At 44.1% G+C, this 16,911-nt stretch overlaps 1 protein-coding gene across 11 annotated transcripts in view; it reads left to right on the forward strand.

Annotated features, from left to right (window-relative positions):
• EPHA5 (EPH receptor A5) overlaps window positions 1-16,911 on the forward strand; it is a 194,097-nt gene that overhangs the window by 102,460 nt on the left and 74,726 nt on the right. For 10 of the 11 annotated variants that reach the window (XM_015624693.3, XM_015624695.3, XM_015624694.3 and 7 more), the window contains exons 4-5: window positions 2,724-2,879; window positions 8,563-8,898. The exons of the other annotated variant lie outside the window; for it this stretch is intronic. In XM_015624693.3, the coding sequence (XP_015480179.2) occupies window positions 2,724-2,879; window positions 8,563-8,898 (492 nt within the window). The remainder of the gene's footprint in view (window positions 1-2,723; window positions 2,880-8,562; window positions 8,899-16,911) is intronic. 11 annotated transcript variants of the gene reach the window in all.

Raw genomic sequence — 16,911 nt, forward strand, 5'->3', positions numbered from 1 at the left:
TTTTCTATATACCCTCTTTTGCATAACCCATCTTCTGTCCCTGAATTCTTCCTTTCTAACTGGCACTGGAATATTTCACCTCGGTCCAACAGGATGCTGCTCTGCTGCCTGCCTGTTATGAGGACTCATGCTGAAATCTTCAGTGTAATGTAATGCTCTCAAGTATTCCTCCTTGTACTTTTTGAATAGAGATGGGACCTGACCCATGTTTGTACAAAAATTAGTCTAGTTCAGTTGTATTTCACATCTCTCATTACAGCATGGGTTATTTGCCTTGTGCATCTCTTGGCTCCGTATTTATTCATGAAAACCACACATTCCCTTTGAGCTGAGCTACATATCGTACCATCATCAGCAAGCTGCACCTCGTTTAAAATCTGTCAAGGAAAACTGACTTATTTTGCATATGCTGCTTTGCACAAAATAGAAGCATAGTAAACTCTTGTGCTGTAATGATTTTCTGTCTGTCTTGATAGAACATAATGAGATAAATTCAGGTCCTTTTTTTGAGGGCTAATTACATGGAGTACACACTAGATGTGAGCTGATGTTGTTACACATTGCACATTTTCGTGCTTTCATTTCCCCATTCCTGTTGTCTGTGTGTGCAAGGGTGTTTTATTTGGCTTTGAAATACAAATTGCAGGCTAGAGAGGAGCCATTTGGTGGTCTGCTTTCCCACAAGACTCTCCAGAGACTGTGTAACAGCTCTCGCTGTAGGTAGGGCAGCATTTGAAGGTGATTGTAAAGTAAATAAAAGAACTTAAGTATGTGCTGGAAACGGAGGGATGTGCTATAAAGCATGAGGGCAGCTTGTGGTAAATCTGCTAAGAGCCATAAAGAACAGATTCAGCCCTGGATCTGTTTGCTGGTCCTGGTGCCTGGGCACAAAGCAGAACAACTGCACCCTGCAGATAGATACCACAGCCGAGGAATGGAACACTAGTTGGATGATGAGCAATTTTGGAAAAATGGGTTTTTAAAAGCTTTAAATCCCTCCAGTCCAACCAGTTGTTCTCTGCCTGTCTTGTGGGAAGAAAGGGAAGCTGTGGAATTGTGTGGGAGAGCGCTTGGTTTGGGGAGGCCAGAAGGGAGATGATCACCCCCTACAGCAGGGTGGAGGGGCTGGAGATCCGTGGTGGTGACCTGTGCTGGGCTTGGGACCTGCTTCAGGGCTGCTGTGAGAGGTGTGAGGTCCAGGCAAGGCTGTGGAGGTGGGGCCTGGGATGCTCTTGAATCACACATTTGATGCATGAGTGATCTTCATCACCAAAGACTTCTTGTTCAGCTCTGGGAGTTGGGAATTGATGTGCAAGTGTCTCACCTTTGGTGAAGACGCTACTGACGTAAAAGGGAGGATGTCAAGGGAGTTTCTCTGGTACTGCAGGAAGCAGAGCCAACTTTAGAAGCAGTTGTCCTTGTTGGTCCATCAGAGGAAAGGGATCACTAGCAAAAACCTGTACTTTACCTACAGTGAAGATGAATTCTGTCATCACTTGCTGAGTTCTAGCACATGCTGTGATTGTCTGGGACATTCCTGATGGGATAATATTAGTGCTTTTGCTGTGAACTCATTTTCTTTGCAAGCTAATTACAACTGGGAGAGTTTGAATGCAGATGGAAAGGCTCTGGGATTTCCATGTAACTTCTAGTCGGATAGCAGATCTGTGCATCATTAATATCATACTGGGCAGAAATATTTTAAAGCAATTCAGAAGGAAGAAAGGTAACAGCACTTTAGAGCTGCTTTAACATGTCTCCATGTTTCTTCTTTTTGAGACAAACAGAAAATCAACATTTTCTCCTTTTGCTAACAGTGCATTTGTAATTCTGTATACAATGGTATGATACACAGACAGCTGGGCTTTTTTCCTAAAAATACACTTGCAAAACTGTGGCTGTCACTGCTTCTGGCTGAATATGCACACACAGGTGAAGTGCAGAGAGCTTTGCATAGGTGAAAAAGCACTTGTTTCAGGAGGATGGAAACAAGATATTACTGTATTCCTTTCAAACTACTTTAAAAAAAAAAAAATCCCAAGCTACCCATAGCCATGGATTTGTAAGAAAAAAAGTAGCTCTCAGATCAAGTCCTTATGCCTCCTCATGCATATGTATTGGAGCTGAAAGAAATATCTTGTGTGGTGAGCATGCCTGGTTCAGACTGTACCCAGGATAGCCTGTCATATGGAGCACTTTAAAATTCATCGCAGGTTTGCAGAAGGAAGGACCCTAGGGAAGTAGCCCTATCACAATGTCTTAAAGATATCTATCTTGAGATCCCCTCCACGACTGTGTTGCTATTTGTTTGCTGAGACATTGATTTCTGGGTGTAGAACATCTTAGACAAAAAACATGAAATGTATTTTACCTGTTTTCCTAAGATTGAATGGTGGGGGGGGGCGGGGAATCACAGTAATGTTTTCTAAAGCAGAGTACAGATGATGTTACCTCTAATGCATTCAACAAGGAAAATAAATACCCAGCAATGGCAGATGCTAGGGGAAAGAAATAATCAACAAATTCACATTCTCTTTCATGCAGATATTTAAGTATGCACTATCTGTTAGTGGCATAGACTGTTTTAAAATATGCAAACTAAATAGCTCGTGAGTATTTGTCTGTTTTATAGCTGAAGATATGGGGTTTTTTTAAAAAAAAGGAAATGTGAAGAGACTAATTTTATGATGGGAGAGCTTAGCCTGTGGTTCTTCTTTTCACAGTATGCAGACCTGGGTTCTTCAAAGCTTCACCCCACAGTCCATCCTGCAGCAAATGCCCCCCTCACAGCTACACACTTGATGAAGCATCCACATCTTGCCTGTGTGAAGAGCACTATTTTAGGAAGGAGTCAGACCCACCTACAATGGCCTGTACAAGTAAGCATGTGCTTATAGGGTTGTTTTTAATCCTTTCAAGCTGTTCCTGTACTGTGACTAGACATTATGATACTAACTAATGTGCTTTTTCAGGCTCTGCACTGGAGTCTGAACTAGTCTCGACACACTTGTAATGTCACTGTCTTTGTCCACCATCCTTCTGGTTACACGAGAAGAGACTTTTCAGTGCTTTTTGCTTAGAAAGCTGGCATCCAAGCCACCAGGAGGACTTTTTGTAGTGAGCAAATGCTCTGTCTGGCCCCCTGCACTCCTGGGTGGACTCAGCCAGCAGCATGGCATCTCACATCCGTATCGGTGTGTGCATGGGTACCGGTGTGGGGCACGCACACGGAATAAATAACGGGTAGTCCTTGCCAGCATGGATGGGCATGGATGGAGTCTCCATGGTCCTGCTTGGTGTCATCTTGTAGCTCATTTTCACAAACAAGCTGGGAGAGAGCCCTATCTTTCCAATCTGCCTGGAGCTTGTCACTCTTCTCAAAACTCTGTGCTGAAAACTGCATCTCCAAAATGTAGAATTTATCCCCTGGGTGTCAGGGCGGGCAGTGTAACAGGCACATTGGGGTACTTGAGAGTTTAGGGTGGAGCTGGTGTAATCAGAATCACTAATTTTACCCTCCTCCTGCCATCCTGTCAGCTGTACCTTGAAAGTTCCTTGTTCAGTTTATGTGTCAGGTACTTAAGGCCACAATTTCCATGCTCCCAGCTAGTCCTGCTGAGCATAGCACAGATCTGAGCTAGGACTGTCATGCTCCAAATGTAATTTTTGTGGTACAGAAGGGGTTAAAAATTACTGAAATGAGATTGAACTACTGGTGCAGGAACAGTTGGGGCTTTGAAGAAACTTATGCAATGGAGGAAGAGTAGGTTCATGACTCCATACATGCTCAGAGCCACTGGACAATGGTGCAGTGGTGACTTCCATACTGTAGGGAACTACTTTGCATCACGTAGGGATGGTAGTGGCTGTTGTGCCCTTCCCAGTGAATACAGATGTCCTTCCCAGCTTCCAAAGTTTGCACTCCAAAAAGAGAAAGAAAAAGTCTGTTCCTGTTGGAGACACACTCTCACAAAAGAAATTGCCCTTGGCAGCTCTCTGCTTGCCCGCAGGAGGCACTTGGAGCAGAATTAGGCCCCTTGAACTCTGCCTTTGATTTTCACCAGGCAAAGGAGCATGGCTGTTGGATGCTGTGCTTCAGGGGAGGAGAAGACAGCCTTAGGCAGCATTGGAGTCACTGGTGCTGTCAGATCAAAGAGATCTGGGGGGGTGAGTCATGCAAGCACTTCCCAGTTTATTAAATAGGTATGCCAGAGTCTTTTGGAGCCATAGCCAGGGTGAGTTACAGCCTTTCTTGATGTTCATTTTGCCCCTTGGCCTGACTTAAAAAACTCAGATAAATGTGGTCCAGCATGGTATTGGGAAACACACTGAGCTCTGGGAGCACTCATAAAGTAGGCTTTTCTGTGCAGACAGCACCAAAGCCAGCAACTGAGACAGAGTTATGCCAGACTCTGGTGTCCACTGTGCCTCCTGCCCACCATCAGTGGTGCTCTCTGCCCTTCTCGGGATGGAAGGGTACACATCCAGTCTTCCTGCTGGTGCATTAGCACAGGGAAGGAGCTGCCATCCCAGAGGAAGATGTTTATGCATGCCTATGGCCTGAGCAGCATTGGCAGGGTTCAGAGAGGCACCAGCAAGTTAGGTGAACAACCCTTGTTAAAAAGAAATTAACTTCAAGAGCCTGTCTCTCCCAGGTTTCTAGTGCAGTTCAAATCCTGTAGGTGAAGGCTGTAATTTTCAACTCTGCAAATGCCGTGGGATTTTCTTTTTATGTTTGTTTGGGGGTTTTGTGCTTATTTTTTGGTGGTGGCTGTCTAAGTTTGTTGGTTTTTACTGTTTGGGTGGTTCTCTTTCTGAGTGGGTTTTACTTTTGTTCTGAGAGCATGTGTAAGCTAGTTTAAAGCCCAGACATGGTGCCTGAAGCTGTGTTGGCATATGGCTTGCCAGGGTACCAAGTCCTTCTGGGGCAGATGAGAAGTTTAGTACCAATCAAGGTGCAGCTCAGCTTCTGTTCCCCACTGCAAACCCCAGAGGCACAGCTGAGGACATTGCAGCATCTCTGTTGACATTCACACCTACCACCCCAACAGCAGGGTGGAATATCTGAGCCTTCTCCACATGCTTCTGTCACCCTCACTTTCCCCATGCATCTTTTCTCAGATGTCCTGATACTGCTGTATTTGTGCTGAAGGTGATGAGCAGGGCCCCATGTGCTGTGCCAGCTCAGCAGCAGGGGTAGAAGATTTTGGCAGGGGCAGTAAAGAGTAGGTAGCGACACTGGTGTTTTAAACCAGTCCAGGTACATCTGGAAGGCAACAGCTCATCATGAACTAAAACACAAGTGAGAGAGACTTGAGTCATGACTGGTAGGAAAATACTGCAAAGGTTTTTTTTAAAATGTTTTTATTATTTATTGCCACAGAAGTTAATAATATTCATAGGATTCCTTTAACAGGAAATGCAGTTAATTTTAGAGAATACATCAATGTCTGTTTTCAGGTCTACACCTGCAAAGCCCCCTTGACACTCAGTATAGCTGTAAAATCACATTTTCCTAATTTAAAGTGAGTGTTTTTCAGTTCCAAGCTGCATGAGTCTCCCTACCACCACCACCACCAGCATCGCTAAAGAAAACTAGCTGCTGTATCACTGTCACTTGCTCAGTTAACTACAGGGTGAGGGAGGAATACATTTTTGTTCAATTTTTCCAGTTTCTTAAGTATGTTTTATAAGTAATGACTGGTGATTTTTAAACTAATAGTGCTGTGATGCAGTCTGAAATAATCGGTGCTCTCAGACAAAAAGAAAAAAATTTGGTCCTGATGGACACTTGAGAATTCTCTTAATATTATTATGTATCTTTCAGGAAGTAATGGCATTTTATTTCTTCTTAACTAAGTAATTCTAGCTTCAGTTCCTTCAGCACAATATCTCTTTAAAACCAAATCCTTTTCCTTTCTCCTCATGTCTCTAACAAGTAGTCTTACTGTTGTTGAGTATGTTGGGGAAATATTTGTAGTGTTATGACACGTGGGACAAATCAAAGACTTTATTCTATTTACTGTAAGAGTCTACTTGTAAAAAGTTCGCAGTTAACTTTGAGTGTTTACGTACATGTATTTCTGTCTTGAGAGTAATTTCTCTCTCAGGTTATATTTTAAAGTATGTGCATCAGTAAACAGCAGGTTTGCTGTCCATCAAGAAAAATACCAGTATCTTTGTTTTCAGAAAGTATTTGCCTCTTGTCAGAAAGTTGTGGTGCAAAAGGGGTGAATCTTAGGGTATAAAGTAGCAAATACAAAAATGATATATGTCCTTTTAAGTCACTAGACTAATATCTGTGCCCTTGACAACAGGAGTTTGGAAATTAAAACAGACCACCTTAGCAGATCTAGGGCCCCCCTATTCTGAAGGTAAAACCCCTTTTGTTCTCCCAGCTGGGGTTTAGCCAAGTTTTATTTAGGTACAGACAGTTTCAGGATTCTTCAAGTAGGTTTTCTTAGATATCTGTAGACCACTAAAGACCTTTCTCTGAGGCCCTGTGAGAACACTAATTTTATAGGTTATAAAATCCCACCAGTTTTAAAGCATTTCCACTGAAGCTGATGTTTTTAAGCCTTCAAGAAGAGTAGCTGACTTTTCTGTACAAAGCAAGTGAAAACCTCTGGTGACTTTACAAAAGTAATAATTTATCCCCCCTTAAAGACACATTGTCCAGTAAGTGTTTCTTGTGCCTGAGTTCTTTATTTTTTCCTAGAGTACTGGCATCAGCAAAAGGGCACTCATCCAGTGGAAGAAAAAATAGGGCAATTTAACCAGTAAAAAACATACAAAAAATCCTGAAGTGCAATACATATAACTTCATACAGCTCCAGCGATGAATTCCATAATTTCCATTATATCAGTACAAGTATGGCACTGCAGAAAATAGTCCTGACTTGGGCTGTATGTTGGTGTCACTAGCTAAATAGTGCTGGATCCCTGGGTTGCAGCTTGGGAGTGGATTTCTCCCTGTTTGTAGGGATCCGAAGGGCTCACAGAATAAAACAAAGATGATCTGCCATTTCCTAAGCTAACTTAGGTTTTTTCTTCAACTGTTTTTCCTCTGAAAAACAAACAAAAAAATACATCAGCAATATTTATTTCCTCTGGCAGTGAGTTTCTCATTGAATCAGAACAGCTTGAGTCGAAATCATGACAGTGTTTCAGTGTTACAAATTTTATAGACTCAGGGAGGGGAATAGAAAAAGGAAACGGAAGAGAATGCTTCTGGTTTATAAGGTGATTTCATTTTTGCAACACTGCCTGTTTTAAATAACGAATCAAGTTTAATTATCACTACAAAACGAGAAGATGACAGCCTAAGTCAGCCTGTTAGATTCGTATGGATGTCTAGCTAGTGAAGCTACTTGTTGGACTCCTTTCAAGGAACTGCTCATGGGTTTTGACAACTTCATTCAAACTGAAGAGGAGTGTGTTGTGTTACCTTCCCTTGCAAAAATCCCAGCCTTTGCTGTATAGTTTCTGGTGGTGCTGTGGCTAAAATCCATCCTGGCTTGCTTTGATGCATTTCCTCTTTCTTCTTCATTCATTAGCATTCCCTGAGTACTTAACATGAGGGTATCTTGCATGAGACTCCTGCTTGTCCTTTCACATTGTCTTCAGGGTGTATCTGCAGCTTGCCCTTCATCTGCAACACAAGGTGTTGAAAACAAAAACCTCACAGCACTTTCTGAGAGGAAGCAAGTCTTGAAGGTGCCTCCAGGTGGGCTTTGCTTGCCCAGCCATGGCCTTTCCCACCAGGGTGAGGAGAAGCAGCCCTCTTTTTGCAGGTGCTCTGGCACCTCTGCAGCAGCTGTTCCTCCTTGGATAGCCTTGCCAGTGCCATGCTGGCATCCTGAGCAGGGAGGCTTGGCAAAGTATGCAAGCACGGCGTGGGTAACCAGCCATGCCCCAGCCTGGCAGGGACCAGGAGGGCTGGATACAGCCCTGTTTCCAGTGGCCCGTGGAGATCACCATCTGCTTTGGGCTACCTCGAGCATCTCCCTGAAGTGTGATTTGGATACCTAAGCTTTGGTTCCATTGCTGCCAAATGCCTGATGGGAGGAGGCGGGTGCATACAGAGGAAAGATTTGGCATCTGAGTTGAGTACCTGGGTAGTGTAAAAACCCCAGTGTGTGTCTTTTTTTTTAGGATCCAGGGGTAGTGATATAGGGGCAGTGGGGTGAGGAGGAGAAATCTTGCTCCTGACGAAGCCAGCAGTGACTTGGACAGGTCAAAGACTTGCTAATCCCTTCATAGGAAAAGCAAGGAGAGCACCAGAGACAGTGCCCCAGGGTACAGTGCTCCTCCTCTTGGGTTTGAGCTATCCCTGTCCTCCCACACAGGGGACTGCATCCCAACACAGATCTCTTGAGAGAGGTGGGAGTGCTCAAAACCAATCCCTGTTTTCCCAGTTCTTCAGGTGTTGTAGCAAATGCTCCCCGTGTACTTTCTGACATGTGAGCAACGGGGCATCTCTTTTCAGCCTAGAGAGTAGTAGCGGGCAGGATGACTGATGATACTGTTTTTACCATGTGTTTTTCTCACTTTACAAACCAGGACCCCCCTCTGCTCCTCGGAGTGCCATCTCAAATGTTAACGAGACTAGTGTCTTTCTGGAATGGATTCCCCCTGCTGATACTGGTGGAAGGAAAGATGTGTCTTATTATATTGCATGCAAGAAGTGCAGCGCACACTCGGGTCTGTGTGAGGCGTGTGGCGGTCATGTCAGGTACCTCCCCCAGCAAACCGGCCTGAAAAACACCTCTGTCATGATGGTGGATCTGCTTGCTCATACAAACTATACCTTTGAAATTGAGGCAGTGAATGGAGTGTCCGACCAGAGCCCCGGAGCCCGGCAGTTTGTGTCTGTAAATGTAACCACAAACCAGGCAGGTAAGTGGATCTTCAACCTGGGGGAATGTCTGGGGCGGGAGCCTGAGCCAATCAAACCCAGTGCAGAACTCCCTTTGGAATGGGTGGAAGTCTCCAGCGTGGAGGGTTGGACTGTGGCCTCTTCAAATAGAGGGGGTGGGAGGTGGGCAGTGCTTGTCTCATAGGTTATAACTACTGCAGCCTTCAGTATGTTTCCTTTCAGCAGGACACGTTTTTAGGATTTGTGACTTTTTCCTTTTACACTAAGCTGTTTGGAGATACCTCCACTTTTTTGCATGTTGGTGTATCCATCCACTAAACCAGGAAACAAAAGGCTGTCTTTCCTCTTGGGAAAGGGAAATTTCTTAGAGTCCAATTTGATTAAAAATGGCTAAAACATCTTAACTTTACAGTTACCCTAAGAAAATTGTTCTTACTGACTTTGGGAGATTTAATCCCTCTTCTACACTGTGATGCTAAAGTGACTGGGCTCAGCCTGATGAGGTATGGTACATTGTCACTGCTTCTCCAACAAGGTAGGGCTAGGATTGCACTAATACTGTGTCATTCTGGGTTTTGCACTGTACAGGCAGAGATCATGTAGACTGCTTTATTGCTTTGTCCAGTGCTCTGATCTGTCTGCCCTTCCTTTGCTCAGAAGTTGAAATGACCTGTCACTTTGGACGTGGAGTTGCCATTGTCCCCTGTCACTTTGAGGTACAATGGGAGGCAAGAAGGTGATTTCATCTCCTTATGTGTGCATCAACACACCAGGCACATCACACAACTTCTGTAAAGCCCCAGAGACTGACCTATCCTTCTCTTGTTCCTCATGCTCTGTGTTTTAAGGTCTCCCCTGTTTCCTATCTGGCTTGCTTCCTGACATGTAGTTCAGGGCTCCCCACTGGCACTTATCCACTGTGAATGCCTTCCAGGATTGTTAACAGGTGGCATTTGAGTCTGTGAGGACTGTGCTGCCAGATCACTGGAGCCACACCCTGCCTTCTCCAGACAGTGTTCAGCCAGAAAGCCCAGTGACCAATTCTGTGTGACAGCTGGATGTAGATTGGCAGATCCTCACTGTGGAGCAGAAAAACACTAGCTGGAGCAGGGCTGCATCTCATTCCTGCTACCCAGGTGTGTGTGCACAGGCTTGGCAGCCAGCAGCAAGGAAGTGCAGATACCTGCCCTGGTAGTTAAACTGGATTGTTGGAGTGTTGGGCAGATCATCTCATTTCCTCTCTTGAGGAGAGGAAATAAAGGCATGCTGGGAATGCTGCTGATAGATGTGGCATGGAATCAGCTGGAGGAATGTTAGAGGACAGCAGTGTGACACCCATTGAAGGCACCTGTTTAGTGCAGATCAGTGGATGTCACGGTCCTAATGCTGTTTACTGTTTTCCTGTTGTGAAGGCTGCTGCCAGTGACTCTGCTGTTGGAAGAAGTATGTTTTCCTGTTAGTGGGTTTGCATTGGTATTTCATTGCTGCCATTGGATTTTCCCTGATGTGTGGCGTTTAATCCGCATAAATCTCAGTAAATGTAGCTGTGTATGAGGAGATGATACCTCACTGATCAGAGCCCACGGTGAGGAAAAGGTCCTGGTTTGTGACTTATGTCCCAAACTCTGCTTAGCTGCAGCAGAATTTATCCATATAGCTGCCTCCCTGTGCATCGGGCCAAGCGTAGCCCCCTTGCAGTTATCACTTACAGCTTTGTACTGGAAGGTGTCTTTCAGGAAATGGGAAACCTGTGACAAATGTGTCTGGTGCTAAGGACAAGTGGGTAAGTGTAGCTTCTGGTTATGTCTCCCTGTTTGTCTTCATGGAGCCACAACCATGGGAGATACTAGTGGATCAAGCCACGGGTGTTTAATACACTGTATGGTGTTGAAATTGCGTCTGTATCCACTTGTGGTTGATTGAGCAGGAGGTTCAGTCAAGCTTCTGTGTAAAGAAAGCAGTGGTGACTGTGTTTCATTGTCTCTCTGGCTGGTCCCACCATGCCTTTGTGAGGTGAGCCAGGCCTGTCTGCTGGAGCTGTAGCATCAAATGGGCTTCCCAGTGATGTGCTCTTTCAGCACTCCCCTGGGCCATCATCAGTTTCCCCATGCCAGAAATAAAGCAGATGGAAAGAGGGACTTTGCAAATCAGACTAACTGCCAAGCATGGCAAGTGAGTATCTGTTTTTTTAAGGTGCCTCCGAAAAATGTCCTTTGAGGCAAGTAATGGAGTGGCCCATGCCCAGTGACTCTGGATATAAAGACTCACTTCAACAGTCCTTTCTCAAGTAAGAGTAGGCAGGGCACATGTGGCTTCAGGGGGTCTCAGGCCACCCACCTTCCCCCTGGATTTACCTCGAAGATGTGCAGCTCTTGTGTCTCATCTTTTCCCTTGCACAGGGTTTCTGATGGTGATTATATTTTCACAGAGGCTGATTAATAAAGTTGAATCAGTGACACAAGGCCAACTGCAGCAGTAGGAGAAATCCTTCTACAAGATCTGTTGGCTGCAGGAAATTGAAAAATTGCATACCATGGGATAGGTCTGGCTGCTGGAGTCCTGCTGGCACATATTCAGCACTGCAGAGAAATGCCAGGGTCTGTTTTGTTGGCTTGGCTTTTGTCCATCCCAAGAAGACCATGCTCATTTCAAAATTGCAAAGAATGTGCAGGCAGTGAGTCCTCATGTGTACCTCCTCTTCTGGGCATGGCAGCTTTTGGCAGCAGAAACTACCTCTGGGTTAGACTTGCAGACGGATTACTTCCTGAAAAAAAAACCCAAAAAAGGCTCTCTCCAAAATAATTTGTCCCTCTTCATCTCTCCTTTATTTAAATAATGAGTAAAAGAATTGGTGCTCGCAATCCATCTGGCATTTTCAGACTGATTTAATTTTCCTCTAAACTTTTGAAATCAGATTTGGAAATACAGAGAGGGAACAGTAAACTTCTGTTCAGAAGAAGAGGCTGATTGCTATTCTCCATTGGTGACCCCAGCATTCTTCTGTTCCCCCAGTCCATGGAGACATGACAGTACTTGGGATGGAGCTGATCCATGTGGGATGCAGTGGCCTTAGGCTCCAAATACAGGACTAGTTTTCCTGTAACCCTCTTGCAATCTGCAAACCTCAGTTGTTTCTGTGGGGTTTTGCTGGTGTTTTTCTGCTAGAAGACATGTGTCTAGAAAGGGTGAGCAATGCCACGAGCCACGAGAGGTAGGAATTGTGCTGGCCTCCATTGTGGCTACCCTAGAGCTTCAGCAGGCAGGCAGAGGACCTTCTTCCCTTTGTGGGCACAGGATTTGACCCAAGCATGGGTTTTCCCTATGGCATTGCTGCAAAATACATGTCCAAGGGACTTCCCAGCACAGATGGCAGGGAGCCATCTGTGATGCAGTCTCACAGTATGTTAAAAAGTGTGCCTCATGCACGTGGGCTGGAGCACAGTGAATAATTCATAAGTGCCAATGATAGGATTGAGTCAGCCATCCTTCCTTTGCTCATGGTTTTGCTCAAGTTTTCATATTTTTGAAACCTCCACCTATTTAAACAGTTTCCAGGGAGCAGTCTGTGTGTACTGCTAATACTGAAGTTTGATTTTCAAGCGACAACTGCATGACTTTTTTTTTTTTTTTTCCTCAGCGCACTCACCAAGCTGGATGATTAAGGCATGCTGTTGCTCTGGACAGAGATGTGCATCTCCCTTGAGGTCTTTGATCTTATCTGCTCTGTATACAGAAAGCACCTACCATGACGTCTTGGTCAGAGACGTGTCTCGTAATGGGTCCGTAGGGAGCAAGCAGGTTTGATTCATGGCTGCCCGTTGTATCCTCGCAGGAGCACACTGCAAAGATGCAATGTTTAAAACCTTTCTAGGCTTAAAACCTGCCAGGAGTATTCACTTTAAGCCAGCCTAAACAGCCAAGCAATTTTCTTTGCTTTTGATGTCAGCAAGTCACACGCTGGGTATGGCTGCAGGCTCGGAACTGGCCTGGAGGTGGGGGGTATGAGAGTGGGGCAGTTCTCCTGCCGGCATCCCAAATGCCACAGACTCCTTTGCACTTAAAGACCTTCTCTGTGTGTGTTTTTCGATAAACCCCCTGCCTGTTTTCTGTTTGAAAAGTCAGAAGCCAGTGTTCAATCCCCTTCTGTGACCTGTATATATTTTTGAGCCTTCTGGGCAAGGAGGAGAAGAAAGACACAGATGTGCTTACTAACAGAGGAGGAGTTAATGTGTCTAATGCCTCAAGGAGTCTGTGTGCCTGAGGCCAAATCAGAGATAGAAGTTGCATCCTGTGGAGCAGCAGTGCTTTTTAAGCAAAGGTGTTGGAGGACAGAACCTGGCAACCTGTAGTGCTGTTTGGGAGGAATGGCTAGGCTCTTACTTGACCAAAAATCACTAGATGCTTGGAGCAGCTAGAAGGTTTTTGGAGCAGGGAAGTGTGCTGAAAACCACATCCTCACTCTAACCATGCAGGCTGGGATGCTGCAATAGAGGGGAGCAAGGGAGAAGGTGTTTTCCTTAGCAGTCAGGAGGTGTACAATCTTTGAAAAGCAGCCAAAGGTGATTTGGAAAGGGAAACCTGCAACACAGAGTTTGCTGCAATCTTACATGAGTATCTGCATGCTCTTGAAACCAAGATACTTGTGCACAGTCTAGGAAGAAGACTTCAGAAAATGAGGCAAGAGATAGGAACCACATTTTCAGAGATTGCCTTTGGCAGCTGATGGGTTCAAGTCCTGTAACAATCAGGATCTGATTCTTCCAACTTTGAAGTCTTCACACTTTGTTTTGTTTGGCATGGGGAAGGCAGCAGTTTACTTCTTCAGGAATAAGAGAAAATTTCCAAGGGGATGCTCCAGTAGGGGCAGTATGTTCCATCATCTTACACAAGAAACAAGACTGGTCTTACAGCTCTACTTTCCAGCCAGAACTGCTGTCCCAGGGTCTGCAAAAGCTTAATTAGATGTTTTTTTCTGGAAAACTTCCTTTCCACAACCTGCATGTTACGCAGGGCTTGTCTTTAAACATCCATTGTAACCGTACCTGAACTGGGCTGCATCACCTTCCCAGCTGTGGTCACTAGTGGATACCATGGAAGGGCTAAGAGCAGGAAGCAGACACGTACCAGTGCTTCCTTAGAGCGCTCTCCAACCTCTGGGGAACACCTCTTTGTGCTTTATAGCCCTTAATGGATTTTTCTCGCATGAATTTGTCTAATCATTTTATGAACTCTGAGAAAATTCTAATGGCTGTAGGCAATCCTTTATGAATTTGGTATGTCTGGTAGTTTAAACTCTGCTTTAGATTCACACTGGCCAGAGAGGAATTATTAGTGGTATAAATAGAGGATTTAAGGTTTGCAATTGCCCATCTCTGTGGAAAGCACTGCCATTTAGAGATGCAGCACTGGCTTCCAGTGTGTTAACCCAGGTATTGCAGCATTTAACCTAGAGCAATGTACCCTTAAAATCAAAGAATGTCTTCCATACAAGGATGGGTGAATACAGGGGTATTTTACTATGTGCAGGTAAACTGTACTGCCTCAAACACCATGCATAGTCTCTGTTTGAAGCGGAGTGCAGCCTGCACTGCCCCTTGCAGCAGCATCTCTCTGCTGGCTGTGAACACCCTTCATGTCCAGGGAGATGTGAAAATGAGTGTTGAGCTGCCAGTGAAGGTTCAGCCAGAAGGAGAATAATTACATTTGTAAAGTTCCATGCATATGGTGGTAATCAGCTTCAAGAAGTCTTTTGGCATATTTTTGAAGCATGGTCTCGTGCAATCAGAGCATGCAATCACAGGTTGTTAAAAGCAAACACACTGGCAAAGAAAAAAGTCAGTGTTGTACAAAAGATTTATTGTTTGATTTTTTGTTGTTGTTTTTTTGGTGATGGCTGCATTTATACTGAATGTAAAATCTTCATCCAGTGTCCTATTCTGGAGTCATGAGTTCACCCCAGCCCAGATGGCTGGGTGTCTGCTACCGAATGAATTATGGATCAGATTCATATTTTACAGTTTTATCTATAACTTCCCTATCAGTAATTGCTACTTTTTCATAGTTTAAATCTTTTCATTGTACTTCGCATTAGAAATACATGTTTGAATACTGAGACAAGTCTTTGAAATATGAAAAAAAAAATCCCCTAATTACAATATGACTTTTAGTTAGAGGTCATTTTTTTTCTGGATGTTAGACAACCCAGTGATTGATATTTAAGGACATTGAAAGATGAAATAGAAACCATTCTCCTGTATCTACAGACAGACCTTTCAATTTTGACATGGAATTTAAACAACTTATTTATAGATGAAAATAAAAATAGTAAGAAGTAGTTGTCTCTATCCACCCTCCTCCTGAAAAAGGGAAAAAGAATGATGCTGAAGATCTGATGATGAGATTCAGCTGATGACAACCATTGTGTATTTTACAGTAGGGTGCAGGTTTTACCATCTCCCAGTAGCAGTGAGACAAACATCTATATGGTGAAGCTATTAGTCTTCTTCAAAGTATGTTACTCCTGAGCCATGAAGTACAAGATGCAATTATACCTGGGCAAAATGAATCCATGGACTGCCCCCACAAGGTGCCATGCAGATGGGGGTGAGGGAGAAAGAACTGCCCAAATATTTGGGGCTTGAGATGCTGCGACCAGCAGGATTGACGCCGCTGTAACATCCCTGAGCCACCAGAATCCCCACCAGCAGCATCACCACAGGCTTGGGCTAAAGTAGAAATATTGGGCAATCTGAGTGCAGGTTTTTAGAGGTGTGTGAGTAGCAAATACTGATTTTTTTTTTCCAAAAAGCATAGAGCAGGCCGTGCTGTGATCAGGTGTAGTAAGAGCTTCATGAGGTCAGAGCTTTAACAAACTTGTGATTTTGCAGGGCATTACTCATGTTACATTACAAGAGTGATAGAGCTGGTTTAAAATCTTGTTTCCCATTTTTCTGGCATATTTTTAAAGGATTGCCAAGTAATGTTATACTAATCTAATTCTAATCCCCTTAAAACACAGTCTTCAAGGCCAAGGAGTTCCCTTTGTATTGTGCTGAGCACAGTAGCTGGCAGAGAGCAAAAATAAAGCATCTGAAATGGTTTGACTGCCCAGGTGACATCAATTTATAGATTACTTTTTGCCCCCATGAATGTTGCTTTTGAATTTCACTGCTGATAAAATCCCATTCAGCTCTTTAATCTCAGTCTGCAAGCTGATAATTCCATTGCCTGATGCATTATTTCTCTGATTTTAGCATTCACAATAGTTTTACATTTTTAACAGTAGTTTTACATTTTTAACAGTCTCCATAAGTGATACTTATGAGAGTACTCCTAAGACATCAGGATTTCAAAATAGCCAAAAAAGAATGTAAAAATACTTTCAGTGCTGTTAGAGAAATAGCAGTGGGCTTGCAGGCATTTAACAAACAACCCACTTGTTCTCTGACTGCAGTTTCTTTACCAAACCAAGTGAGCTCTTTATAGTAATCTCCCTCAAAAGTTAAATAAAACAGAGGAGGAAACAGAGGAGTTTGAACATTTGCATTTCAGTAGTTGTGTTTTGAGAGAGCTGCACTATAGAAACACTGCTCAGGGTACAGCAGCTTCACAGGGCATTTCTGCTTTCCCATGCAGCCATCATGCTGATAAAATTATTTTGTAGGAGTGTGAAGGTGTAAGTACATACATGGCAGTGTGTGTGCCATGGTTTAGTTGAGGTTGCCATGGTTTAGTTGAGGTGTTAGGGCATGGGTTGGACTCAGTGATCATGAAGATCTCTTCTAGCCCAGTGATTCTGTGTGTGTTTGTGTGTGTTTGAACATGCAGGACACGTGCTGGACAGAACACATAGGTTACCCACCCTTGTTTTATGTGGGTATCTGTGACAACTTGATAAAGCTCAGACAGTTCAGGTGCTTTTCACTCTTCATGTTCTTGTGCCAAATTGCTGCCTAACTGGGCCCACATTTGAAGAGAGTGGCTCTCTGTGCTGCAAGGCCACCCTGCACTTCTCTGGTCCCTTTTTCCTTCTG

This window comes from Parus major, chromosome 4, assembly GCF_001522545.3.
Source record: "Parus major isolate Abel chromosome 4, Parus_major1.1, whole genome shotgun sequence".
NCBI lineage: Eukaryota > Metazoa > Chordata > Aves > Passeriformes > Paridae > Parus > Parus major.